At 40.0% G+C, this 26,676-nt stretch overlaps 2 protein-coding genes, 1 long non-coding RNA gene and 1 other non-coding gene across 10 annotated transcripts in view; 1 reads left to right on the top strand and 3 right to left on the bottom strand.

The window, feature by feature from the left end:
• LOC144986673 (NLR family CARD domain-containing protein 3-like) overlaps positions 1-9,952 on the bottom strand; it is a 497,154-nt gene extending 487,202 nt beyond the window's left edge. For 2 of the 7 annotated variants that reach the window (XM_078934410.1, XM_078934404.1), the window contains exons 1-5: positions 8,594-9,952; positions 6,382-6,517; positions 5,325-5,465; positions 5,138-5,242; positions 4,809-4,919 (exon numbers count right to left, since the gene is read on the bottom strand). In XM_078934410.1, the coding sequence (XP_078790536.1) occupies positions 4,809-4,919; positions 5,138-5,242; positions 5,325-5,413 (305 nt within the window). In that variant the 5' untranslated portion in view covers positions 5,414-5,465; positions 6,382-6,517; positions 8,594-9,952. Of the gene's footprint in view, positions 1-4,808; positions 4,920-5,137; positions 5,243-5,324; positions 5,466-5,746; positions 5,798-5,910; positions 6,078-6,381; positions 6,518-8,426; positions 8,516-8,593 lie in introns of all 7 variants that reach the window. The other 5 variants (XM_078934406.1, XM_078934405.1, XM_078934408.1 and 2 more) reach the window with 5 other exon arrangements.
• A 645-nt stretch (positions 9,953-10,597) lies between these two features.
• On the bottom strand, positions 10,598-10,803 carry LOC144990717 (small nucleolar RNA U3). Its single transcript, XR_013654675.1, has one exon. It is a non-coding gene; the product is annotated as a small nucleolar RNA U3 (small nucleolar RNA).
• A 4,402-nt stretch (positions 10,804-15,205) lies between these two features.
• Positions 15,206-17,892, bottom strand: LOC111946467 (G2/M phase-specific E3 ubiquitin-protein ligase-like). Its single transcript, XM_078937768.1, has 7 exons — positions 17,853-17,892; positions 17,393-17,698; positions 16,795-16,973; positions 16,308-16,480; positions 15,994-16,208; positions 15,632-15,881; positions 15,206-15,309 (listed from the first exon to the last, which is right to left on the bottom strand). The coding sequence occupies exons 3-6, from the start codon at positions 16,936-16,938 to the stop codon at positions 15,634-15,636; spliced, it is 780 nt and encodes a 259-aa protein (XP_078793894.1). The 5' UTR covers positions 16,939-16,973; positions 17,393-17,698; positions 17,853-17,892; the 3' UTR covers positions 15,206-15,309; positions 15,632-15,633.
• A 302-nt stretch (positions 17,893-18,194) lies between these two features.
• On the top strand, positions 18,195-22,672 carry LOC144988297 (uncharacterized). Its single transcript, XR_013652156.1, has 3 exons — positions 18,195-18,979; positions 21,004-21,192; positions 21,271-22,672. It is a non-coding gene; the product is annotated as an uncharacterized LOC144988297 (long non-coding RNA).
• Positions 22,673-26,676: the final 4,004 nt, after the last annotated feature.

Genomic DNA, 26,676 nt, shown 5'->3' on the forward strand with positions numbered 1-26,676 from the left:
GTCAAGAAAAACTTCTATGTTGATGACTGCTTGAAGAGCTCGCCCACGGAGGAGACAGCAGTAAAAATGATGAAAGATCTCATTTTTATGTGCGCCAAAGGAGGGTTCATTTTGGAGAAGTGGATCAGTAACAGTCGAGCCGTTTTGGAAGCTATCACTTCTAGTCAAAGAGCCAAGGACCTGAAGAAGCTGGATTTAGATCGTAATAAACTTCCAGTAGAAAGGGCTTTGGGACTGCAATGGTGTGCAGAGACTGATGTGTTCATGTTTAAAATGGAGATAAAAGAAAAGCCCCTCACCAGACGTGGTGTTTTGTCAGTCACCTGCTCGATCTACGACCCTTTAGGTTTTCTTGCACCAGTCACATTGTGTGCCAAGATGATTCAACAGGAGTTATGCAGAAGAAAATGTGGATGGGATGATACTTTACCACAAGACCTTCGGTCCCAGTGGAAAAAATGGCTTGAAGAATTAGCTCTACTGTCCACATTTGAAGTGAGAAGGTGCATCAAGCCAGTGGGATTTGGAAAAATCAAATGTGCACAATTGCACCATTTTTCAGATGCCAGTGAATGTGGATATGGGACAGTAACCTACATCAGACTGGTAAACCAGAATGATCACATTCACGTAGCCATTTTGCACACGTTCGTAGCAAACAGAATCTCTGCTATAAGAGAAGCATCTGAACCCTCACAATGGAGACACGTTTGCTCCAAAGATAATCCAGCTGACAAAGCCTCAAGAGGAATGAAGGCTTCAAGCTTCCTAAAGGACAGTGTATGGCTTAAAGGACCTGAATTTCTTTGGACACATGAATGTGAAGAGCCAACATCATTCACGGAGTTTTCAGTTGATCCTAATGACAAAGAGGTCAGAAAAGAAGAAACTGTAAATGCAATCAGTGGCTGTGATGCTTCTAACCCTACAGAGAAGTTGATTGCATATTTCTCAGACTGGAGCAAGTTAACGACTGCGGTTGCCTGGATCCTCAGACTTAAATCCATACTCTTGGAAAAGGGTCGACAGAGAAAGCAGTTGAAAACTGTACAGGATGAAACCACAAGGACAAAGGAGAAAAATGTCACACCTGCAACAGACGCAACATTTGGCAAGGTTGATTGACTTCTTAACACTGAGTTATGTGAAGGAAGCTGAATTGGCCATCATACGCTATTGTCAGCAGCAGCGATTTATGAAAGAAATTCATGCATTGATGTCAAACTCAAGTGTGAGTAAACAAAGTTCGATCTACAAATTAGATCCCATCATGGATAATGGACTTCTGAGAGTAGGTGGAAGACTGTGCAAAGGAGCAATGCCCGAAGAAAGCAAGCATCCTCTTATCCTTTCTAAGGACCAGCATATCTCTATGCTCATTCTGAAACACATACATCAACGTCTTGGTCATGGCGGTTGGGCTTATACACTCTCCAAAGTAAGACAAAGATTTTGGATTACAAATGCCAACTCTGCGGTCAGGCGAGTAATTTCAGAGTGTCTATTTTGTCGACGGTTTCATGGGAGATCAGTAACACAAAAAATGGCTGATCTTCCAAAAGAACGAATCCTTCCTGATCTGCCTCCATTCACCAACACAGGTGTTGATTACTTTGGTCCAGTGGAAGTGAAAAGAGGAAGAGGAACCTGTAAACGCTATGGGGTCATCTTCACTTGTATGGCTAGCCGAGCCGTGCATTTGGAGGTTGCAACGTCTCTGGATACAGATTCATGCATTAATGCTTTGCGTCGCTTCATTAGCAGAAGAGGACAAGTGAAGCAACTAAGATCTGATAATGGCACAAATTTCATCGGTGCCAATATATGAGGTTCCATTTGTGCCAAAAATCTGTTTTTGTGTCCACTGTCTATGTCTTTGGTCGTCTCACTTTGTCGTCAGGACTTAGCAACCGTTGCTACTGTCGATAGCTACTGTCGATAGCTATTGTCGTTAGCTACTGTCGTTAGCTAGGGTGTTTTCTACTGTCGTTAGCTACGACGTTTCCCCGTGTTTTGTCGTTAGATGTTCTCGTTTTTTCAAATTTTGCCAAAGTCGTCAGAAAAGTCCTTTGTACGGCCGGTAAATTTTTTCCTGTACTACCACGGAACGAAAAAGAAATGTTTATCAAAGCAGACGTCAGGGTTAACCATGACAACACGTTTTTAAGATGAACTTTATTTTGATATTCCCTCAAACGCGTATTGCCAGAAAGGGTGGGGGGGTGGGGGGGGGGGGGGCATGCATACAACACTTGACACGAAAACAAAGTGGCGCATTACCGCCACCACCTGATCTGGAGGCGAACTACTTCTATTTAACGCGGAGAATGACACATAATAAATATGAACATTTTACGAAGACTATTTATGAATGTGCTGTGTTCTGATCATGAAAACGTGGCTGATTTATTAATAATAAAATTACAAACACATTGGTGTTGATTTAATGTATTTGTTCAGAAATAAACCCTCAAGTCATTAGTCCATGGCAATATTTATTTTTTTGCCGCTGAACGATTTACGGGGGCCTTGCAAGGAGGCCTTTAAAATATCTTTGATGAGTTACCTTCTCAAATTTTAGTGGGTCGAGTCACTAATTATGAATATAACAGTCGAAAACTGACTGGTTTTTGAGCCCGTCTGATCCTCGTTTATCCATCAGATTTGTAACAACATATTTTATAAAGATCAGTCATTTTTCAAAATAATTTGAAATAATAGTTTCATCATAAGATTAAATTAAAGCCATACTCTAAATAACTTTAAACGGGAACGTGAAACCTTTGTACGCTGCACCCCCCCCCCCTTTCTGGCGTTTGCAGGATTGTCAATAAAGGTTTTTTTTTTAAAGTGTTTTGTTCCGTGATAATACGGGAAACAATTTATCGACCGTACAAAAGACTTCTCTGACGACCTTTGCAAAATTTGAAATACAGCAAGATCTAAGGACACGACATGGTGAGAGAACGTTGCAAACGACACTAGCAACGGTTGCTAAGGATCTTCCTGACAACACGTGAAACGACGTAGCAAACGACACTAGCAACGGTTGCTAAGGATCTTCCTGACGACATGGTGAGACGACGTAGCAAACGACACTAGCAACGGTTGCTAAGGATCTTCCTGACGCCGTAGTTAACGACATGGGATAAGGACAATGACAAAGATAAAGTTTAAGGATAAAGCAAGCATATACATCACAAAGTTAATACAAAGTAATAATCAAAGAATCATGGGCATGCAGAAGATATTGCTTAGTAATACATAGACATGAACCAATGTAAAATGAACTCGTTCAATAGACATAGACAATGAGCCCAAAGCATAGACAGTGGACGCAAAAACACGATCAGTAGACATAGACAATGGACCAAAGACATAACAGTAGACGCAAAAACACATTTTGATATTTTTGGCACAAATGGAACCTCATACCAATAAAGAACTAAAAAGAGCGTTGTCTGCAATAAACCAAGACAAAATTGCAAAAGTTATGACACAAGCCGGAATACAGTGGAGTTTTAACCCACCAGGAGCTTCACATTTTGGAGGCGTATGGGAGCCTTTAATCCGCCTAATTCGTAAGGTTCTTTGTTCAGTTCTACAGCAGCAGCAACTGGATGATGATGGACTGTCCACAGTACTCTGTGAAATAGAAGCAATTCTAAATGATCGTCCACTCACGAAGATGTCTGATGATCCAAATGACTTGGAACCTCTTACACCAAACCATCTTCTTCTTCTCATGAGGAAACCTGCTCTACCCCCTGGAATATTTGACCCGCAGGACCAGTATGTTAGAAAACGCTGGAAGCAAGTACAATATCTTGCTGATCTTTTCTGGAAAAGGTGGATACGGGAATATTTGCCTTTACTCCAAGAGAGACAGAAATGGAATCAAAGGAAGAGGAATTTGTTAGTCGGGGATATAGTTGTAATCATGGACTCATCAGCTCCCCGTGGTTCCTGGTTACTTGGCAAAGTCTTAGAAGTTTATTCAGACAAAAGGGGGACTTGTACGATCTGTGAAACTACAAACTAAATCTAATGTAATCGACAGGCCCATATCAAAACTTTGTTTGTTACAAGAAGTGTAAACTATGTTTGGCTCCTTTTGAGAGGTATTTGTAAATTGTTATTCAATTGTATAACAATTTAGGGGCCGGTGTGTAGGAGCCCTATTGAGAAAAATGTCCTGTGGGTGTCGCTGTTTTCATGTTTTGCTGTCAATTATAAATTGGTTGATGATCTGACCACAGACAGGTGTGCATGAGCCAGATGGAGAAATGGTTTTTGACCGCTTGTGCGGGAAATGAAGCAAAAGAGTAGTCCAATCCGTTCAGTAGTGTAAATTAATAAAAGAAACAAAGTAATGCAAAGTTGATCGGAGTAAAAGACTCATTTTTCTTCCTCGTATAAGGAAACGACAGCCCGCTTGGCGCGTCAATCAACTCTGGCGTCGCACATCTCAGTGTATCAAAGGAGCTAGAACTTAGTTAAATAGTTTCTAGGCCTTTAGCTCCTACACATGAAAATCTGAATCCTAGGAGTCTGCAGTGATTCTTCTCATTAGACTGGAGCTGCTGTCAGTCAGAGTCAGCAGTCAACATGTTTTCTTCTCCAACATCTCTGATGTCTCTCAGAGACTCTCAGAAGACTCAACTGAAAAGATCTCATCACACACATGATGCTCCAAGTGAGTCTGATCAGAGAGATCCAGAACTGAACCAGACCTCAAGTCCTTCATCTGAAAACTGTTGATCATCTGAACTAGAATCCAGCCTCCACAAACTCTGACAAACACTCACTGTTCCACTCCTGAATGGATGGCTTTGAAGTCAGGATTTGAATACTTTGACTTGTCACTCCTGAAGGACCTACAGCTGGACCCATATTCAGATCCAAGTCTCTGTTGGATCCTAAAGAAAAAAAACAACATTTTTTTTATTACAAACTCATTTCTGTTGCTCTGGAGGTTGATCAGATTATCCTCCATGTTGAACAATTGAATTCAAATCATGAACAGACTGATCTACAGTCAGAAAGTCTGGTAAAATGCCCCCTTCTGACAACTGTGGGACACTTCAGTTAGTTCTTTCAGTTCGTAACATAACAAGTATCTAACAAATGCACTTACTGTTTAACTCTTGAATGACTGTTTTTGAATTTAGTTAAATAATTATCTGACTCCTCACTCCTGTCGGACCCCCAGCTGGATCCAGATCCAGGTCCAGGTTTGTTCCTGTGAAGAATGAAGGTTGCTGGTGTGAGTCCTGAACTCTGACATGGAGAAGATCATGGACAGTTGGAGATGTTCATCTCACCTCTGAGCTTTGCTCTGGTTGTCATGGTTACCATCTCTGCTTTTAGAGGGAGGGGCTCCCTCCTGTGGTTCAGTGGGAGACTGATCCATGCTGCTGGATTCACTGGATCCACATCAGCTCACACACACCTTCCTCCTTCACCTGCAGAGGAAACCCTCCTCATCATCATCATCATCATCAGGATCAAGTTGCTTAATTTTCAATCTTCAACAACTTTATTAAACATTTGTTTGCTGCGGCAAAAAAAAAATCTTTCTTCTTTCAGTCCGATGATGATTTAAATGTTCTGAGAAGTTTTGTTTACAGCAGGATCAGGACTCTGATCCCTGCAGGACTCTGTGGATCTGAAACAAATAGTCTTTTGTGATGTTTTTATGGACTAAAACTAAACATCTGGATGAACTCAGAGTTTTCTCACTGACATTTGACCTTTGACCTGTTTTTCTTGATGTCCAGAATCCAGTCGAGCCGCTCTGAAGAAAATCCATGAAGTGAGTTGAAATCCAAACATATTGAAGCAGAATTTAAGCAACATCAGAGAAAAGCAGCAGAAAAGGATCAAAGTTGTTCAGATGTTCTTCCTCACATGAGAGCCTCTCATTTCATTTGATGAAGATCAAACATTTCCTCCATTCAGACATCAAGCTGCACTTCCTATTCCACCCTGCAGAGGGCAGTGTTTGCAGATCCCAAAAGCCTCCGTCTGTTTGCAGATGATCTCATGATTCAGAGATGAAGATCTTCACTTTGTTTCTTTGTTTGATTTAAAGGTGAAGAAAGAAGCAAAGACAGAAAAATCACAACCAGATCAAATGGGATTGAAAAAGCTGAAGTTCAGATGATTCATCCTCCTTTCAACTCCTCCAAATCATTTCATTATTTCATGATCCAGAACTCCAAACTAATGTTGGATCAATCTGATCTGATCTCATCCAGGATCCTTTAGATTCCAACAAAGAGGCTCCCAGCTGAGTCCAAACATTCAACAACTTCTTCTGAAAGTCTTTGAAATGCAAACATCCACATTCTTTCCATCCCAGCTGTTCCATCAACTCACCCCTCTGACACAAATGCTTATGTTCTTTCTTTGACTTCTTCCTCTGGATTTTCTGCACCGCTTTGTTTTCCTGAAGTCCAACCGGCTCCAGTTTCAAACCAGTTCTGAATGCAGCAAGGGACCAGATTCCTGTGGACTTTGGACATGAAGGACACGGTCTGATCCTGAAGGAGCTCATAAAGTGGATTCATCTGTTCTGAAGTTGATAGATGATTGGTTGATGTTTAATCATTGACTGGATTTATGATTTGATTGTTTTCTTATGTCAAACATCAAAAGAATTTGGAGTTTTTTCTCTTCCTGTGTCATGATGATGGAAGTCTGAGGGAACTGGATCAGAAAAACAAGACGTTTCAATTGTTTCCCTTTCCCATCATTTCTCTTTTCTTCTCATTTTCTTTTCTTTGACCCCAAACTCCTCCAACAGGATTCCTGAAGCGTCTCTGAAAGTCTGATGTTTAAGAGTCTCTATCAGGGTTTGTGTTTGTGAAAAAGACCTTCAGGATTTAGAATCTGGTTCTGGACTTTTCTGCCTGATGAAGGTCTGACAGACAAACCCTGCAGGAAGAAACCAGCTGCATTTGCAGCGTCCTTGCTCAAAAGTCTGTTTCCATGGCAACAGCAGGTCGTCAGATGGTCCCGCCCACAGCAGACTGAGGAACAGTTTTGTCACCTTTGCACATGTATGTAATAGATTACACTGTAAATGCACTCATAACTAAATGCAAATATCTAGTATTCCTGTAAATTTCTGATCAATCAACCTGGAAGTCTGAACAGAACTGTTTATAGTAGAACTATCTTGTATTTTGTATTCACATCTAACTCATATTTATAAGCATATTGAACTTCTATTCATGACATGTTTCTCTGCTGCACTTTTCTGCTTGTTGCACTTGGTTAAACACAAACTGCATTCCTTCTACCTGTTTATGTGTAACGACAATAAAGCTGAATCTAATCTAATCTCTCTTATAGCAGAACAGAGCCGCTCAGAGGTCAAAGGTTAGCTGCTGCACCTGCTGACACGCCCACAGGACACCTGAGCAGCAGCTCCGCCCCCCAGCAGAGTCTGTGTGGGAGCTTCACCCTGCACACGCTCACAGGAGCAGAACCCTCAGCTGCTCCTCTTCCTCTCAGCTGCTCCGTCAGGGCCAGGGGGGTATTCCAGAAAGCAGGTTATGCTAGCTCCCACGATAAGTTTGAGGCTAAGGAAGTTGATAACCTCAGCTTTCAGTTCCAGAAATGTTTCAGGGTAGGTCAAGTTGCCATGGCAACTCATGCTCTGAACATAACCTGGTCTGGAGCAGGTTTAGTTGAAGATTAGTTTGTTTACAGAGAGGTGAAGCAGCATGGAGTGTTCATTTGAAGATGATTTAGTGGATGAAGAAGCTCAGATAATACTTTTTCCACAGTGAGAGGGTAATAAGACCACATATGGATGTTGGAAATATATTATTTTTACTTTGATCTAACTTAATTATGGTAATTTCCGGACTTCAAGCCGCTATTTTTTTCCTGCCCCCACAGCCCTGCAGCTTTTACAGTGACGCGGCTAATTTATGGATTTAATTGGCGGCTGCCATGTACGTACTTTCAGACTCGGTGAATGGTTTGAATTCTTTATTTAAAACCCAGCACGAGTCATTTATTTTTCAACAAACTAAACAGCCAAACAGCATGGACCTCACTTCAGGTCTTAGACACTTCAGTCATGGTTCAACAAAACGAAACACGCATGCCCGGCCACATCCCAGAATCCTTTGTTGCCATTAGACCCAACGTGCACGTGATCGCCATTACAATATGATGCAGCTTTCAAGTTAAAAGCAATCGTTAAAAGCAGCGTGAAAAAATTCACCATCACCAACGGGTTTGGAAAAGCTGGTCAGCTGCGTGACGGAGAGAACAGCTCATGTGGGAATAACATTAGCCTTTATTTTGTCGGGACACGACTGGAAACACAAATCCACGTGATCGATTTAATCATGATTGAAATTAATAAAGTTTGGCCTCAATTACAAAAGGGGTTTATTCAGACATACCTTTGGTTTGTCTGAAGATGAATAACCCCTATTGTTAAAGTAAAATATGTCCAACACAAGAGGCCCTCAGCTCTCATCTGTCTGCCCAGCTGTTGGACAGGACAAAAAAAAAAAAAAAGAAACAAACAGTCAAGTTAGTGAAGACAAAGTTCCAGAAACAAACTCACTTCAGTTTCTGCAAAGAGATGAAGAGGAAGAAGAGTCTCCCTGACCGTGTCAACGCAGCTGCAGCACAGATCACTGACTCACAACCAGGAAGAGTCCACCTGGATGGAGGCGGGGCAGCACAGGTGGGCGGGGCAGCAGATGAAGCAGCCCTCCTGGAATCAAACCCTCAACCTGTCTGTTGTCTATGCAGTAAACAGCCACTGCTCCACAGTCAGAGGATCAGGATCTGATCATGTTTTGCCCTGACATGAAAAAGGGGGCGGGGCTTCATGTTGAGGTGAAATGACTGTCAGGAGCTGCAGGATGTTTGTTTCCTGAACTAAAGACAGAGAACCGGTTCAAGAAGAAACCTGACACCACCTGACAGCAGCTGAGAGGAGGGGCGGAGCTTCAAGATGATTGACAGATTGTTGATCTCAGTGACTGAGAAAGGCTGGAAAAAGGTGAGGTCATGTGACCTTCTGCTTCCAGACGTGCATGAACTCCCCTCATCTGTCATCTACTGACACTGAAGCAGAAACTCCTGATTGAGCTGAAGGGAGGGGCCTGACTATTTCCTGGAAACAGCTCCTTCTGATCATCAGTCAGACTCAGAGGAACAGAGAGTTTGTTCACATGCAGCTCAGGAAAATGGCTGACAGTGAAGCTGAGAAGCTTTTCTTTCCGTGTCTGTTAGAATCACAACGTTTCAAATCCACAAGATCCTAAAAGTGAAGCAGAAGCTGAGAAAGGAGCAGATTGAAGTCAGAGTGGGAACAAGTCAGAACAGCAGTTGGAGGAAGATTTGATCCCAAAGCTGATGGGAAACTGAAAGAATGTGGATCTTCCAGATGATCTGTGGGACTTTTTCTCTGCTTCCGTCTGGAAGAATGTTCTGCAGCAGAACCACATTCCTGAAGGCCGTCTGTGTTCCTCAGTAACAGGGCGTGTCTGAACGGCTGCAGATTCTGCAGAACATCAAGGTTTCCTGCAGCTGCATGGAAGGAGTGCTGCCCCCTGGTGGACAGAACTCAGCAGTGCAGCTTCAGGATGGAGTGGCTTCCAACAGATCAGATCAACGTTCTGCTCTCTGCTAAAGAGGCAGAACGTCTCCTTCTAAGAAGAATCCAGAGTTCCTGATCACAAACATCAACTGAAGCCCAAATCAGAGCTGATCAGACTGCATGGAGCCCAAGCTCCAGAAAAGAGGAGAGAAGAAGAAGTCGTCCACATGAAGCTTCACCTTAGAGGAAAAGAGGAGCTGCTGAACTAAAGTACTCGAGTACTGAGGAAGACTTTCAACCTCTGATTGATTCTGTAGAACATTTGGAACTAGAATGTAGAAAGTGCTGCAGTTCCATCAGCTGTCAGTCTGCAGCAGCTTCATCTGCTGCCTCCATCCTCTCTCTGTGAGTCTCTGCAGAGTTTTTCTGCAGCTGCTGGTTTTTCTGCAGCAGCAGCAGCATCAGAGCCAGAGAGCCAAAGAAAGTGGAAAGTCTGAGAAGGAAGCAGCTCTGAAGCTCTGCAGCTGACGGTGCAGCTTCAGGACTCATGAGGAGGAGTACATGCACGGCTCTGATGCTGCTGAACGTCTGACTGAGATGACTTGAAATATTCATGTTTTCTTTGTATTATTCTGACAAGCGTGTATACTTGCACTCTTCTTCTGAGTAAAAAGCGACTATAAGAAGCGTAAAGTTGCGCGGCGCCACCTTTTGTACAGGAGTATTTCTGTTTTACATTAAGCGCCATCTAATGTCAGGGAATGAAATTGCACGTTCGCCTGGCTCATCGTCAACGAAAATTGCCTGGGTGTAAACACAAAAAACGTGGCGAAAAACGCCTGGCGAATATTCGTCCCGGTGTGTACGGGCCTTCACACAGCAACAATGACAAAGACTGAAGCTGCTGTGCTGCCCTCTAGTGGCAAACATGGCATCTGCAGCACACATTTCTGCTTGTTTATTAGTTTCTGCTTTCATAGAAAGAAACAAAAAATATTTAATCTTAATACAAACTAACAGTCCACTCAGACAATGTTTCCTCCTTCAGTGTCACATCCAGAAACACTGAACAGTCTTCATCAGTGAAGAAGATTCTCATCTTCTCACCAGCTTCCTGCTCTGAAGGAAACATCTTCATTCATCATCATGGACAGCCAGACCAACCTCTGTAGAAACACAATCCTCTAGTTCCAGACTAAAGAAATGATCCCTGAAAGTAGAGTCTTAGTGAGTTCTGGATGTTGTTTGTCCTCTTCTGTCTGCAGACAGGAACTCCTGCTCCTGGTCTCCTCCTGCAGATCACAGACTCACACCTCCTCCAATCAGACTGCAGCTTGTTTCTGAGTAAAAAAAAAAGCATTTTAATTCTTTTCAATCATCAAAGTAACCTATAAGTGAAATGTTAAAATATCTTAAACTACACCAAGTATTCCCCAACATCTTTGTCCAGTTGTGTCAAACTATCTTCTTCTCTGTTGGGTTCAGCTGTCTCAGAGATTAGTAGTCATCCTAAAGCCTTCATCTATCTGATCACAGATGGAATCGGTCCTTCTGGAAACTTATCAGACATATCAGGAACCTTCACTAAGCCTCATCCTATGTTCATCTTTCCTCTCCATGAAGTTATGAGGTTCCATTTGTGCCAAAAATCTGTTTTTGTGTCCACTGTCTATGTCTTTGGTCGTCTCACTTTGTCGTCAGGACTTAGCAACCGCCGCTACTGTCGATAGCTACTGTCGATAGCTACTGTCGTTAGCTACTGTCGATAGCTACTGTCGTTAGCTACTGTCGATAGCTACTGTCGTTAGCTACTATCGATAGCTACTGTCGTTAGCTACTGTCGATAGCTACTGTCGTTAGCTACGGTGTTTGCTACTGTCGATAGCTACTGTCGTTAGCTACTGTCGATAGCTACTGTTGTTAGCTACTGTCGTTAGCTACTATCGATAGCTACTGTCGTTAGCTACTGTCGATAGCTACTGTCGTTAGCTACGGTGTTTGCTACTGTCGTTAGCTACTGTCGATAGCTACTGTCGTTAGCTACGGTGTTTGCTACTGTCGTTAGCTACGACGTTTCCCCGTGTTTTGTCGTTAGATGTTCTCGTTTTTCAAATTTTGCCAAAGTCGTCAGAAAGGTCCTTTGTACGGCCGGTAAATTTTTTCCTGTACTACCACGGAACGAAAAAGAAATGTTTATCAAAGCAGACGTCAGGGTTAACCATGACAACACGTTTTTAAGATGAACTTTATTTTGATATTCCCTCAAACGCGTATTGCCAGAAAGGGTGGGTGGGGGGGGGCATGCATACAACGCTTGACACGAAAACAAAGTGGCGCATTACCGCCACCACCTGATCTGGAGGCAAACTACTTCTATTTAACGCGGAGAATGACATAATAAATATGAACATTTTACGAAGACTATTTATGAATGTGCTGTGTTCTGATCATGAAAAACGTGGTTGATTTATTAATAATAAAATTACAAACACATTGGTGTTGATTTAATGTATTTGTTCAGAAATAAACCCTCAAGTCATTAGTCCATGGCAATATTTATTTTTTTGCCGCTGAACGATTTACGGGGCCTTGCAAGGAGGCATTTTTTTTCATTGGTTTTCTCTTCTACTTTACTGAAATATAGCTTTGAATATGAATCTGTCCATGTTCCTGTTGGCAATAATTCAACCATTTTTCGTGAGATCAAACCGAAAACGAGCAGATATGCAGCATCACAGGGCGGCAAGGAGAAGCAGACGTCTCAGAAGATTTCCTCTGGATGCCCTGGCCAGACAGAATAACTTGTGAGTTAAACTTAAAGCTTTTTTTTTAAACTTAAGCATTTGTCACTAATTGTGCTCAAGGTTACACAATCTGCTGGGTAAGAGTTTAACATTCTTTTTTAACACTGGATTATGAGTTGTATAGTGTAACTACATGAAACACTTGTGAGTTCAAAGTTTAGTACTTTTTATTCAGAGTCAAATCATATCACTTGTTTATAACAAAAATTACTTTCATTTTTTAAATACTTTCATTCTTCACTCATAATAAAAACACAAGATTTTTCAGCATTTAAAAATACTAAACTAAAATGTAAGACATCAAAAATAAATAGAAACATTCAAAAAATGAGATTTAATTTCCTCAATGAAATAATTATTTTTCTATTTTCCAGGGTCTTCCACGTCTCTACTGCTTTGCAAACATAAAGGTTTCTGTCCTGGCCCTTTACGCTAACGGTCAGTCCGACACAAGACCGGATTTTCGGTTGACCCGCAGGACCATCAAGCATCTAGTGGAGCAGCTTCGGGTTCCTCACACTCTGGGGGGACAAGAGGCTGAGATGTTGGTGTTTCTTTTCTGGCTGGCGTGTGGCACATCTTACGGTGTGGTAGCCAGGGCCTTTGACATGACACGGTCCACTGTGAGTGACATTGTCCACAGGACAACAGACCTTATCCTCCAGCTGATGAGCAGGGTCATCCAGCTTCCCAGTGGGAATGAACTGCCATTAGTCACCTCAGGTTTTTAGCAGCTTGCTGAGTCTTCCACCTTCCAAAAGGTCGTGGGGAGCATTGATGGCTGCCACATAATAATAAAGGCCCCAAAGAAAATGCAGCTTGTTATTTTAACAGGAAGCTTTTTTATTCCATTCAAATGCAGGCTGTATGTGACTCTAAGCCAAATTTAGAGATATTTTTGTTGGGAATCAAAGATCAATCCATGATTCACTGTATATACATAAAAGCCCAATTTATGTATATAAAACATTATCCACCTGAAGGATCCTTTTGGGCGATGGTGGGCATCTCTGCATTGCTCATCCCATCACGCTGCTGACACCCTACAGGGAACCCATGAGGAATGTGGTTGAGGCCCGTCACAACCAGGACACACTCTGTGGTGGAGAGAGCATTTGGCATGATAAAGATGAGGAGGAGAGCAATATTTCTGGGGGCACTGGAAGTAAAACCAAAGTTTGCAATGAAAATATTTCCTGCAGTCCAATTCTGCACAATCTGTGCATCAGCGAAGGGGACTGCTTGGAGCCACAGATGTTTAGCCACAGCAGGATGACACCAGGAACCAGCAGGACGAGCAAAGTGGCGCCCGTCTGCGAGAACAAATCTCTGCCGTCCTTTTAGCTCCAACTGTGACACACATGACTCTGGAGGACCACAGTTATTATTAACATGTATAAAAATAAATGTTAACATATAAAACAAAATTTTAAATGTGTACATTTGATATTTATATGAAAATCCTTTTGAGATTGTTAAAAATGGCTCAGATTTAAATAATACATGTAAATTATTCATTTTGTTTATGCATTTATTAAACAAATTGGAAAAACAACGGCAACATTACATTTTTTGAACAATATTTTCAACTGAAGTGAGCTTAACATACTCTCCTGTCGCTCTTCGTCCCTTCTTGCTCTTTTCCTCCTCTCTTCTGGCTCTTTCAACAAAAACCTTTACCCCAATATGACGACTAACCGTTTATTAACTAATTTAGACAAATCTGATTATGATCAACATCAAGTGTGATCTCTTACTCCCATCCGGCAGAAGGTTGCCTGAAAACAAACAGGCTATCTTTCTTCATCCACAGATGGATCAGATTTTCCTCATCCTCGTCTGTCCCTACATATATGAACACATTTAAAACATGTGTTAATAACTTATGACTACGGTTAGAAGTCACTGCTTTTTGATGTAATATCTTACATTTGTTTTTTAGCCTTCGGCACTAATTCGCGTTACCGTTAGCATTACCGAAATTGATGAGCTTCAAAACAATTTAGGTTTTCTCGATTGAGGAATATAACATATTACACACATTATATCAAATATTTACAAAAATATTTTACAACAGATACTTGATACTTTTTAATATACTTAAATGTTTCGGTTGTTTTCCTTGCGCAACCGTCCGCCATTTTCGAATAATTCAAACGCAATGCATTGTGGCTCATCATACACGTTGCATTCTGGTCAATATTCGCCAATCCAGTGAGCATCGAGCAACACTGGTTTTTTGTAGAGACTTCTGGGAAATTTCTAGTGCACAAGATTTTTAAACTGTAGATTCGGAAAACCCTACAAAATGGCGACCGCACTATATATGGGTTAGGGCGATAATTCATGCACAAGGTATGGCTTCAATTAAATATGGAGATGAAACTATTATTTAAGTCTTTAAAAATAACAGAAATTTATCAAACATGTCAGAAATCGGGTGGATAAACGAGGATCAGACGGGCTAAAAAGAGCACTACACTGGTCCTGAGAGCGCCATCTTGTGGTCAAATGAATGCATAACAGATTACAAAGAAAATATTAAAATCCAGTCCAAGATTTGCATTATTTCCATTAATGTTAGTTACTCGAACCACTAAAATTTGAGAAGGTAAGTCATCTATAACATTTTGTCAGAAGCTTTAAAGACAGATAAGCAATCATTAAACTTATACCAAAGTTTCATACCAAACACCTTCCTCCGCTCGTCCAGGACCGGGTCGTGGGGCCGCACTCCAGTTCCCAAACAACTCAGTTGATTCAATAAATTGTACTAAATGCTAAGGCCTTTGAAAATTGGAAATGAAGAGACAAATGCTATTGATTTGATTAAACAATAAAAAAATTTATTAACAGAATTCGACAAAACTTGCAACTTGTCTTTAACATGAAAGAAAATATTCCCTCAGGATTTGCAATTCTGGAAAGCTGAAAAGAGAGAGAGAAAGATTAGTTTTTTCTCCCCCGGTACTCTCATTATAATTCAGATTTAATTTGATTTTGTAATAGTGAGATGCAATTTGATCGTTATGCCTCTTTTACTGTAGTATTATCTTAACTGCTATACACATTCACATAATTCAGAAGATAATTAATTTTCAAAATTGTTTGTATAAACTAAAAGAATAACTGCCAGGACTCCCTAGGAAAAGAGGTTTTTAATCTCAATGGGACTTTCCTGGTTAAATAAAGGTTAAATAAATAAAAAAAACTCATAAAAAGAATAAAGAAACATCGTTGCGCTACCTACAACTAGGCAAAGCCGAAAGTGGGGGACTGGATTATCCCCGACTCCATGTGCTCCACAAAAGCCGAGTAGCTGGAGTGCAATGGCAGCCGTAAGGTTACATCACATGTGTTTGCTTCAGGAAAAATTCTTGGAACCCCTTCCCAATGTAAAAAAACAAGTTTTGGGCGACTGGGAAATCCCAGTGGTGGAATGGTTTCTGTCCCTGAAGCAAACACAAGAATCTGCCCTAGAGTCACTGGCCTGCTTCCCTCTGAAATGAAAAACACAAATGTAATATGTATTTGCACTGCAGGCAATTAAAAACTCTAATCAAAAGGCTGACAATTTTAAAAGATTTTGACAATTTAAATAAATCACATTACCGTCCACCTCCAGCAGCCAGTCCTTCCAAAATATGAAAGCAGTGTTTTCCAACTGCCTCCTGTTGCTTCCTGGAGCAGAAAAAGACACATTGAAGAGCTCCAGGAGCTCTTCCAACTGAACCTGTTTTTGGCCCCCAACAAACAAAGCTTTCAGAGTCCCAGGATTACTTCGCACTGCTTCCGCAACACCCAGGGTTTCCAAGCCTTCAACAAGCCTGTAAAATATTCATGCTTGAATTAAAATTTTGGTCAATACATTTTATAATACAGAAACAGCGGGAATAATTGGCTGCGAAGAAATCCTAAATACTTACTGTGTTCTGGCACCTTGTGTGCGCCCCACAACAAAAGCCCTGGCTGCCTCTTTCACAAGGGTGAGTCTTTGCTCAAAGGTTGATAAAAATGATGCACAACCCAGCAAAGACAGGAACCCGCAGGCCTCTGCCACAGCATCCTGTGCCTCCTCCAAGGATGTTGCGTCCATTATCTACAAAAAAGCATAATTCATTACATGACCATCTATTACAACAAGTAAGGGGCAAATTCTTATTTTGTCCCTTTCATTAGCATACAAAGCAACACAGACCTGTGTACTAAATTTGAGAAAATAATTTGTTTCCTGATGTTTTTTCTTTTTTAATGTGCATATGGCAATTACAACTTCAACTTCTTGTGGGCAGTATATCTGATTGATTGAAAATGGAATCATTACACTGATGTGAGTCAGGAAGTGCATGGATATGCTGGCTTACACATTAAACTGCTAACCGCCAGAAGATGGTAAAACTTTATAGAAAATACCCTTTGAAGTTTGCCTTTTACGTCCCAGTCATCCACTTCCTCCAAGGTCACATCTGATGTGTCTTGCCCAGATATTTCTGTATACAGTCTTTCTGATAAAAATGATGGCTTTGTGCCTCCATGAATGAGGGCAAGAGCAATCATTTTCCCCACCAATCTATATTCCCCAGAAGCCAGAGCTGAAAGACAAATAAGTGAAATCAATGGTATGAATTGAAATGTTCAAAACATCCTCTTGGTGAGCTTTCACTGATTCAAACCGCAGAAATGACTTCATCTAGCTACTGGTTGCAATCAAAAATCTTATTAACGATCGTTTAGAGACTCTTTATGACTCTGCAGTGTTCTGATGATGAAAAATGTTGATGGTTTATTAAAACATTACATTGGAACACATTTTTTTCCTCAAAAGTTGTGGTCTATATTTGCCGATGTAGAGATAATCAATGCACACTGGTTTTTCAAAAAGATTTCTGTAAAATTAGAAGGTTTGTGTTCAATTTTGGAATTGTAGATTTGGACAGCACTACAAAATGGCCTTTGAATCAAGATACTAGAAAGACTACTAGTATTATAAATGGCATTACAGTTTACATACCCCGATATACCAGTGTTAAGTTCTTGCCGTCTTCGCTCCCACTAAAGAAAATGCTGTCTTTAATGGCAACAACTAACAGCCTGAAAAATTCCCTGGTCGGCCCTCCGTCATCAACAGCACCCTCAGATTGTCCAGCGCCGTCAATGAAAACGATGTCAATCCGATGGCGAGGATTAAAGCGCTGTCTTCTGAGTGCCCTGAAGGCGCTCTCCAAAACAGAATCCCTTGTCACATGGATGCAGTTATGAGGGGGGGCAGGTCCCTCATCCACCTGGCTTTGGAGGTCCTTCAAAATAGACGCCAAATCTTTTATGTAAAAAAAAACAAAACAATTTTTGTTAGCCCACACTTTGCAATTTAGAAGACAATGTCTTCGCAATTCATATTACACTTTTAGCATATTTAATGTTAATTAAATGACAGAAGGTAGGAAATAAAATGAAACTAAAGTGTCACTTACTCTTGTTCACCTTGCTCAATATCAAGAACAATAGGCGGCCTTGCAAAAAAAAGTGCAAAATTTCATGACTTTTCCAAAACTTTGCTGAAGATTTAATTTTCCACAAACTTTCAAGGACCCAGCTTTTTCATGACCAATACATATGCTGTTTGAAGCATTGAATGTTAACTTACTCTTCAATTTGGACTACCACATCTGCCTGGAGTGACTCGAAAATTGCAGCAGCAAGGTCTGCATCTTCATCTTCATTGTCTGTTCTGTAAAAAAATAAAAAAAATGTATATTCCATCATTGCTAAATCAATTTAAAACATGTGCAAAAATCAATATTAATTTACTACCTTTCATCCGACAACACCTGTGCTTCTTCAGCTCTTTCCTGTGTTTGGGCACTTTGAAGTTGCATAAAAAAATTAATTATTTTCACTGTTACTTCAGTTTGGCATTTCCTTTATAATAATTGATAAATATTTTTAATGATTTTTTTACTTACCATGTTTTTATGTGTTGTGCGAGCCCACACAGTGGTACATTCACCTGGCATGATAGGCACCTCTCCATCACAGCAGTGGTCTGCAATCATATGAAACAAATTATATTTTATCGGAATTACACTGGTGTATTACAAGAGAAAGCAAATTTGTGGGCTACACTTTTACCTCGATGTGTGGTGGCTGTAATGTCAATGCTCTTTGGAGGGGAATAATGTAGAGTGGAGCCCTTTTTATTTCCACTCTACATCGAAGGTATTCTAATGAATATCCACTTGCTGGAATAGGAAGCAGACTTAACTGCTTCCTCCTGTCACTTTTCGCCAGAGAAAACCCCCCAGCCTCTGTCAAAAGGGGAAATGCAGAGTAAAGATGTTCCGACAAGAAACTGTGATCTCCTGTATTTCTGGCAAATGTGACTAGTTTCTTCCCAATTCCGCATTCCTCGTAGAAAAGGGCCTCCTCCTTGGTAGGGACAGACACTGTCTCAGGTTCTGGCAGACAAAAAAAAAGTGTGACCATGGCACTTCTTTTTTTCTTCTTTGTGCAGGACCTCTTCCACTGCAACTCAAAGTATTGTAGGGTCGAAATAAGCGAGCCAGGTCTCTTTGGACATTATCAACCCTGGAGGAAGAAGGTATACTTGGGGTGTGTAAAAGCTGAGATGCCATCATTGGGGTGCAATGCAGTTGTGGTACTGGTGCAGACATGGTGTATCTGGATGTCATCGAGGAAGAAAAAGTAAACACATTAAGTCTTTTTACAATACACTTTCAGTCATGAAAAAATATCTCAATGAAAAACAGTGTCACCACTGAGAGAGCACCTTGCAGCTACCACAGATCCACTTGACTCAGCAGAAACACTCGGGCTAGAGGAATTGCTGGCACCATCTGACACAGGACACCCTGCATTTTCCAGCCTCTGGGCAATGAGGGCTGTGCTCCTCCTCATTTGCTCAAGTAGCATTCTCACGTCATCGGACCTGACAATGAGTTTGAAAATCATCCAGGCACTTTATTCAATTATTTGCTGTTGCCAGTGAATTAAACTATTTTAACATTGTCAGAACTATGAAATGCTGGACTCTAACTAAGAACAGTTTAGTAAACGGGATTTGAACCTATAATACATCAGTCTGAAATGATATAAATACTTTGGATTTAAAACACTAGTTATATCTGAGAACTGGAGCGAGTGTATGTCACCACCAGAAAAACTACCATCTCCAACCTAACTAAGTCGCCCTTTTTAAGACAAACACAAGTTGCCATGTAGCCAGACAATATCAGTAAGCAGTGATTGTTGTGAGGGGTTTCAACCCTTCTGCTATCCTGTGACCCCCCCCCCCCCCCCCCCCAAAACCTTTACATTGACGTGTTCTCCCTACCACGACAAAGGTGGATAAAGGTGGAAAGTAGGCCTGCACAATATCCCGCAAATTTATCGTTATCGCAATATCCAGCTCTGCAATATGCATATCGCAAAAGATGGTGAATATCGCAATAAATCGCAAACCCAAAATGTGTTAAAACAATCTTCTAGCAGCTTGAAGCATTTAACGAATCAAATAAATCCCTTTATACTTTGACCAATCAGATGGAGGACTTCCCATTGTTGACCAATCAGATGGAGGCCTATTATGTTAGATGTTCTCCTCCTAAGTCGATGAGGGTCATTTGGAGTATAATTTTTAAACTGTTGCAATGAAATGGGAATGATGTTTTTGTTTATTTTTGTATTTGTTTATTTACCGCAAATTTATCGTTATCGCAATATTGATCACTAATATCGCATATTGCAAGTTTTCCTCATATCGTGCAGCCCTAGTGGAAAGATTTCATGTAATCCATGGACACCAGTGAAGATCACAAATCATTGAAGAAAAAGGTTCAGAGCACTGTCTAGTGGGTCTAGATGACCCAACTCCCAATGTTAAAGTGCCTAGGATAGCACAAGGGTTACAGAGTCAACGTTTTTATTCATAAAAATTAGCTGTCGTAAAATGATCGTATTGATTAGGCTTTAACTTGCTCCACTAGCAACGAACAGTTCGCTATTTGAATGTAAAAATAAAAAACGCCCAACAACCCAAAAGCCCACCCAAATATTTCCAATTCGACTAAAGTCATTTGTATCCGCAAATTTCGAACCGAAACCGCCAATTTGGTCCAAACTCGCAACACTGTATGCTCATAATAAACTGCAGAAGCTATAATTAAAATTGTGGGGGGAAAAATGCACGCCACAGGTACACTGCTGGCATTTGGCGGGTGCTTCCAAGGACGGTGCTTACCGTGCGCCCATATACATTTGCAAGCAGCATCATGTGATGGAAATAAAGAACATTGTTTAATACCTGCATATAACTATCTATTTAAAAAAATGATTATGTGTAATAACAGTCACTGACCTAGATTGAAACCCTAAAAAGTACTGTGAGCTTGATATTAAGCTAAAGTTAACATTTGAACAACAATACACACATGCATGTACACTATAACATCAAAATAACTTACAAAGGATTGGTGTGGTAGTGGTTTTCCATCCCAATAATCGTTTCTCCAACGTTTTCAAAAATGCGTGTTAAACAATCGGAAACGATGTGTCTTGCAGCAGGCTGAAAGAGAATGAACGTGTTTGCCGCTCTTTTATTTATAGCTCAGTCAGATGTGGACGAAGCTTTCAAATGTGAGTGACTGTCACGGTGGCCTCTGTCAGTGCTCCTCCCCCTCCCCTCTCACTGTGCACCTGAAGATTGGAACCAGCTGTGGACACTCTGCTCATCACCTCACCGCCTTCTTAAGGGGATCCAGACCTGCAGTCATCGCCAGTCCGTTGCCTACCTCGGTGCATGTCTGAACCTCAGTACATACTCCGATTCAAGTTCGGGCCTATACTTACCCTGCTTATTCTACCCGCCTCCAGGTTTCCAGATCCACGAGTGTCCACCTGGGAGATCTTCAGCTCGCTCCACACCAGCCTCGCCTCGAAGTCACGCCACGTTCCTCGCTCACCTCGGTTCCCAAGACATCAGACAGTGCGCGGCGATCCGCACCGCACGTCTCGCTCCGCTCCAGCCACGCCACGCTCTCAGCTCAGCCCTCAAGCTCCTACGAGCCACGCCGACTCCTCGCCAGAGATCCAAGCCAGCACTAAGTAACACCAGAACTGTTATCTCCTGCCTGGATATTAAAGACTCTTTGTTAATCGCTACTTGCCTGAGTTTCCTTCCGGGGTTTACAGCGTCTGGGTCTGCCGCGTCCCTTCCGTCATGACAGAGACATTGGTTTGACCAATTAAACAACAGTTCCAAATATCTTTGTCAAACCGAAATTTGTCAACCAGAAGACCCTACCTCTCCCTATCTTTTTATTTCATTGAATTTATTTATGTATTTTGGGTGGTGGTGATCAGATATTTTTTCTTAACATAATAGCTATCTATGTTATTAATTAATACTTCCTATTTATTTATTAGTTACAAAAATGACACATGAAACCTCACGCTCTGAGCAATGTGTGCATCTTGGCTGCACATGTGGCCAACGTGAATTGTCTCATTTTTGTGCTTTTGAAAAGTTTTTGGGTCAGAATTGGAGTTTTTTCAAGTTTATCGATATGTTTTTATCCCAAACTTTATTGAAATTAACAATTCAATACAAAACAATGTTAAACAGCAACAACGAAGGAACAAGCAGGGGGGGGGGGTACTATTACATTTTACGCAGATATATTGAAACTGACACACAGATCAAATTTTTTAAAGGCTTTCTTATCGTCTGAGTTTCTTATTGTGTTAATGTATTGTTGTAACTCATGGACAAAGATTGAGAAATGAGGGGTATGATTCGTTACTTTTCATTTATGAATGTTCCATTTGCATAAAAACAATAAAAGGTCAATGATGTACAACTGTTCTTTTTTATGAGATGGACAGTGGGTGTGGCCAAACATGACATTTTCTAAGTACAGACGAAAGTCTGGGTCAATGTGGGCGGAAATGAAATGACAAACTTTAGACCAGAGAGTGGTGGAAAAGGGACACGACCAGAATAAATGTACAGCATCTTCACGGTGTTCTTGACAAAAAGAGCAGGCAAATAAATATCTTCTTTGAACCTTTGCAGTTATAGTTTGGATGGATAGAATCTATGGATTAGTTTAAATTAGATTTCTTTCACTTTATTGGTTAAAAAGTATTTTGCAGGTAAATTCCAGATCTTTTTCCATTCTAAATGATAAACTAAATTATTCCAATAAGAAACTACGTAGGGAATGGAAACAACATCCTTCTGGAAGAGTGAGCGTATACGGCGATTTGTGTTTCATTAAAAAAGAAAGAAATTTTGGCCTATTTCTATTTTAGTTGGATCAATTGGTAATACAGTTGGACTCTGCAATAATGAGCATTTGAATAACGTAATAATAAATTTAGGAATTGCTTTCAAAACAAAGTTAAACTCATTTTTTGGTATTTTGATGGAGTATTTGAAGCAGAATTCTTCATGTGACATTAAAGATCTGTTTGAATTAAACAGCTGATGGATCAAAAGGATGTTTTGATTAAACCAAGATGGATAAAAAAAATATTTATGTCTATAAGTAATGACTTTATGGTTCCATATGTAGTATATATGTGTAGAAAAATTGTGTTTGTGAACAAGTCACCAGGAAAGTAACATTTGTTTATGGAAGCAAGAAAGCTTAATTGGGATCTTTTATACATCATAGTTACAGAATCAAATAAATTTTATGCCTCCTAATTTGGAGAAAATGTTATTAGGTATGAAATTCAAGATTGAAGTTGCAGTCTTAATAAAATGTCTTAGCCAATTTCTTTTAAAGGTATTATTTAATGTACAAAAGTCTATAAAGTTATAGACCACCCTTATCGTAAGTGTTCATTACAACAGTTTTTTTAATATAATGGTTTTTGTTCCTCCAAAGAAAGTTAAATGGCATTTTGTCAATGGATTTCAGAACTTTTTTGTCAACATTGAGGGATAAAGCTGCGTACGTTAGGCGGGCGATTCCCTCAGCTTTAGTTGGCAAAACTCTGGCTCTTACTGATAAATCTCTCTGGAGCCACTGGTTCAGCTTTTTCTGTGTTTTATTAATAATAGGGTTAAAATTTAATTGCCATCTGGCTTTTTTGTCTTTAGAGAAGGTAATTCCTAGGTAAGTGATGGACTCTTTCACTGGAATATTACAGATAGAGAGGACGTCACAGTGTTTAAGAAAAATAATACACATTTTTTTATGTTTCAACAGAGTCCAGATGCAGTGGAAAAATTATTGATCAGATTAATACCTATAAGGTACCTGAGAATGATCTTTTAGAAACAGGGTGGTATCATCAGCTAGTTGGCTGATAGTGACTGTGTGGTCTGCTATTGAAATACCTTTTAGTGAGTGAGCTTTATAGAGTCAGTGAGGAGCTGGGTACAGAGGAGGAATAAATAAGGGGAAATAGGACATCCTTGCCTGACTCCTCTATTTAGTAAAAATCGAGGAGAAGTCCCAGCATGAAGTTTGATAGAACAATTTCCTCCTGCATAAATGGTTTTAACAGCTGCTCTAAAAAAAGGACCAAAACCAAATTTTTCTATCACCTGGAGTATGAAGTTGTATTCAATTGTGACAAAAGCTATGTAAAAATCGAGAAAAAGGATAAAACGTTCGTCGGGGCAATAATCTGAATAATTAATTAAATCAAGTACTAATCTGATTATTTGATATGTCTATTTTGAATGAAGCCAGAATGAGTCTCATCTATAATGTCATCCAAAACCTTTTTGATTCTTTCAGCAGAGGTTGAGGCAAGTATTTTATAATCATTGTTAAGCAGGCTATAGATATGATTTTTTTTATTGAACTTTAAACATACACCTAGTAACAACACACAAAAAAGAGAGAGAAAAAGAAAAAATAAATAAAACAAAATATATAGAATTGTAGTTTACAATACTAGGGATTGTGATACAGCATGTGATCTTCAATGAAAATGTAAATTTTTATTGCATTTTTGTTTTTCATCAATGTCAGAGATTTAAAATATAAACTGATTTCTTTAAGAAATGTATTGAATAATGGTTTGGTTTTTGAGAATCTGCACTTGTGAATGAAAAATTTCCCAGACATTAATAAGGTATTAAATGTCAAATCAAATAGATTATCACCAGAAACTACTCCAAATAATATAATGTGCTTTTGTAATAGAAATAGGAAAGGGAAACTTTAAAGAGCACCAACAAAAGAAAGACTCCCAAAAACTGTGAACATACATACATTCAAAAAACAAATGATCAAGTGTTTCAATATTTATATCACAAAAAGAACAGTTATTTTCAAAAAAACCATAACGCGTGTGTAATGGTTCTTTGCACGGATAGACTGCATTCATTATTTTAAAATGGATTTCTTTGTATTTTGGGAAAATTGGATATTTAATAAACTGAGACCTCAACTTGCTTATTTCCTCTCTTGTGTAATGCTGTGACATAGAATGATTTTTGTCAAATGTTGGAAACAGTTCTCTTACAAATAAAGATCGTATACATGAGTTTGGAAGTTTTGAATTAACCGGTCGACCATCAAACAACAGGGATGGAAGCTGAATTTGAACATTATGAACCAAACTGGAGGACATTTGGATCGAAGTCTGAGGGATTGCTTTGATCACATTGTTATATTGTTTTCTATCATTCAATTTAAACTTACTGGAAAAAGTTTCAAATGAATTAATGTTTCCATTATCATTCATAATATGTAGTAATGACCAAATGCTGTTATCAATCCAATTTTTGTAAAATATTGATTTGTTTCTACATAAAATGTACCGACAGTTCCATATGGGAGTATTGTGTGGACTAAAGTTATGTTTGTATATGAGTTTCCAGTACAGTAACACCTGCTGATGATAAGTAGAAAGTTTAATAGGACGTTTTCTGTAATCAAAGTCACATTTTAGAAGCAATTCAATGCCCCCTAGATGAGAAAAGATGTTTGAGGGAATATGAAACCAAATATTTCTTTCATTTTGCACAAAAGACCTAAGTCAATTAATTTTAATCATACCATCCAAACGTTCAAAGTCTATGGCTTTAAGTCCACCTGCACTGTAATCCTGAATTATTGTTCCTTTTTTTATGTAATGGGTTTTGTTTTTCCAGATGAAGTTGAAATTGGCCTGGTTTATTGCTTTCCTTGCAGATTTAGGAATTGGGAGTGAATATGCTGGATAAATGAATCTGGATAAACATTCTAATTTAGTTAAAAACACTCTGCCCAGAATAGAAATGTCTCGCTGTGACCACATGTTTAAATTGACTTTACATTTTTCTAAAGTTTTCCATAAGTTCATTTCCTCCATTGTTTTACTGTCTTTGGTGATATGAACACCAAGATATTTCACAACAGTCCTAACAGGTATGTTATGAAGAACTGAGGCTATAGATATGATGTGATAATGGAACGACTTATTTCCTGAGACCACAATATTACACCCAAACACCAGGGGGCAATAGTGGGTAACAAACGCTGAAAACTAAGGGCTTCAGACTCGTCTGTTTTACTTCCCGCAACTTTCGTTGCTTCACAGCTTGCTTAGGTTGCACCTAACCCGAGAAAAGATTCTAAAAAAAAAGACGCCAGCGTTTTGTGAAAAATATTCTTCTTCATGGACCGGTAAGTCTCATTTTCTATATCAGTCTTTGTTTGTCTTGTTCAAGCTCTGATGGAATTTCCCCACAAATTTTACGAGTGACTAGCAGTACCAGTAGCACTAGAAGTGAGTATAGGGAGGCAAGATGGCGGAATGAACGAACGTACTTTGCGGGCCCTGCCTGGTGTAATAGTTTTTTTCTGTCCTTGTTTGTGTGTTTTTATGCATTCTATAACCAAGAACACTGCAAGCTTTTTCATTTTTTTTATTTAAAGTTTGTGATAGGAATAGCGGACTACCGTAGACTTATTTTTTCTTCCTTTTTGAAAATCTAAAGTCAGCTAAGTAACCGAATGCAAATGGCCGAGCACGACTATTCACAGTCCAATATTCACGAGATCATGAGTGAGGAAGCTGTTGAAGTCACTACAGGGGATGGAGAAAGTTCCAAAGAAAAGTTAGTGAACCTTGCACACACTCCAGTCAAAGCGCCTCATCCTAAAAAGCAAAAGAAAGGGAGCGGGCAGAACTTGCAGGATGAAAGTATGTTTGAAAGAATTATGGAAGCCGTGACCGCGAGAAAATCGACATGCAAACGACTAGGCAGCGTGCTGGGGGGGGGGGGGGGGGGGGGGTCTTTCCCCCCACGTCTGTGGCAGTAAACCCAGA

This window comes from Oryzias latipes, chromosome 2 (genome assembly GCF_053564925.1).
Source record: "Oryzias latipes strain Hd-rR chromosome 2, Olatipes_Hd-rR_3.1".
NCBI classification, from domain to species: domain Eukaryota; kingdom Metazoa; phylum Chordata; class Actinopteri; order Beloniformes; family Adrianichthyidae; genus Oryzias; species Oryzias latipes.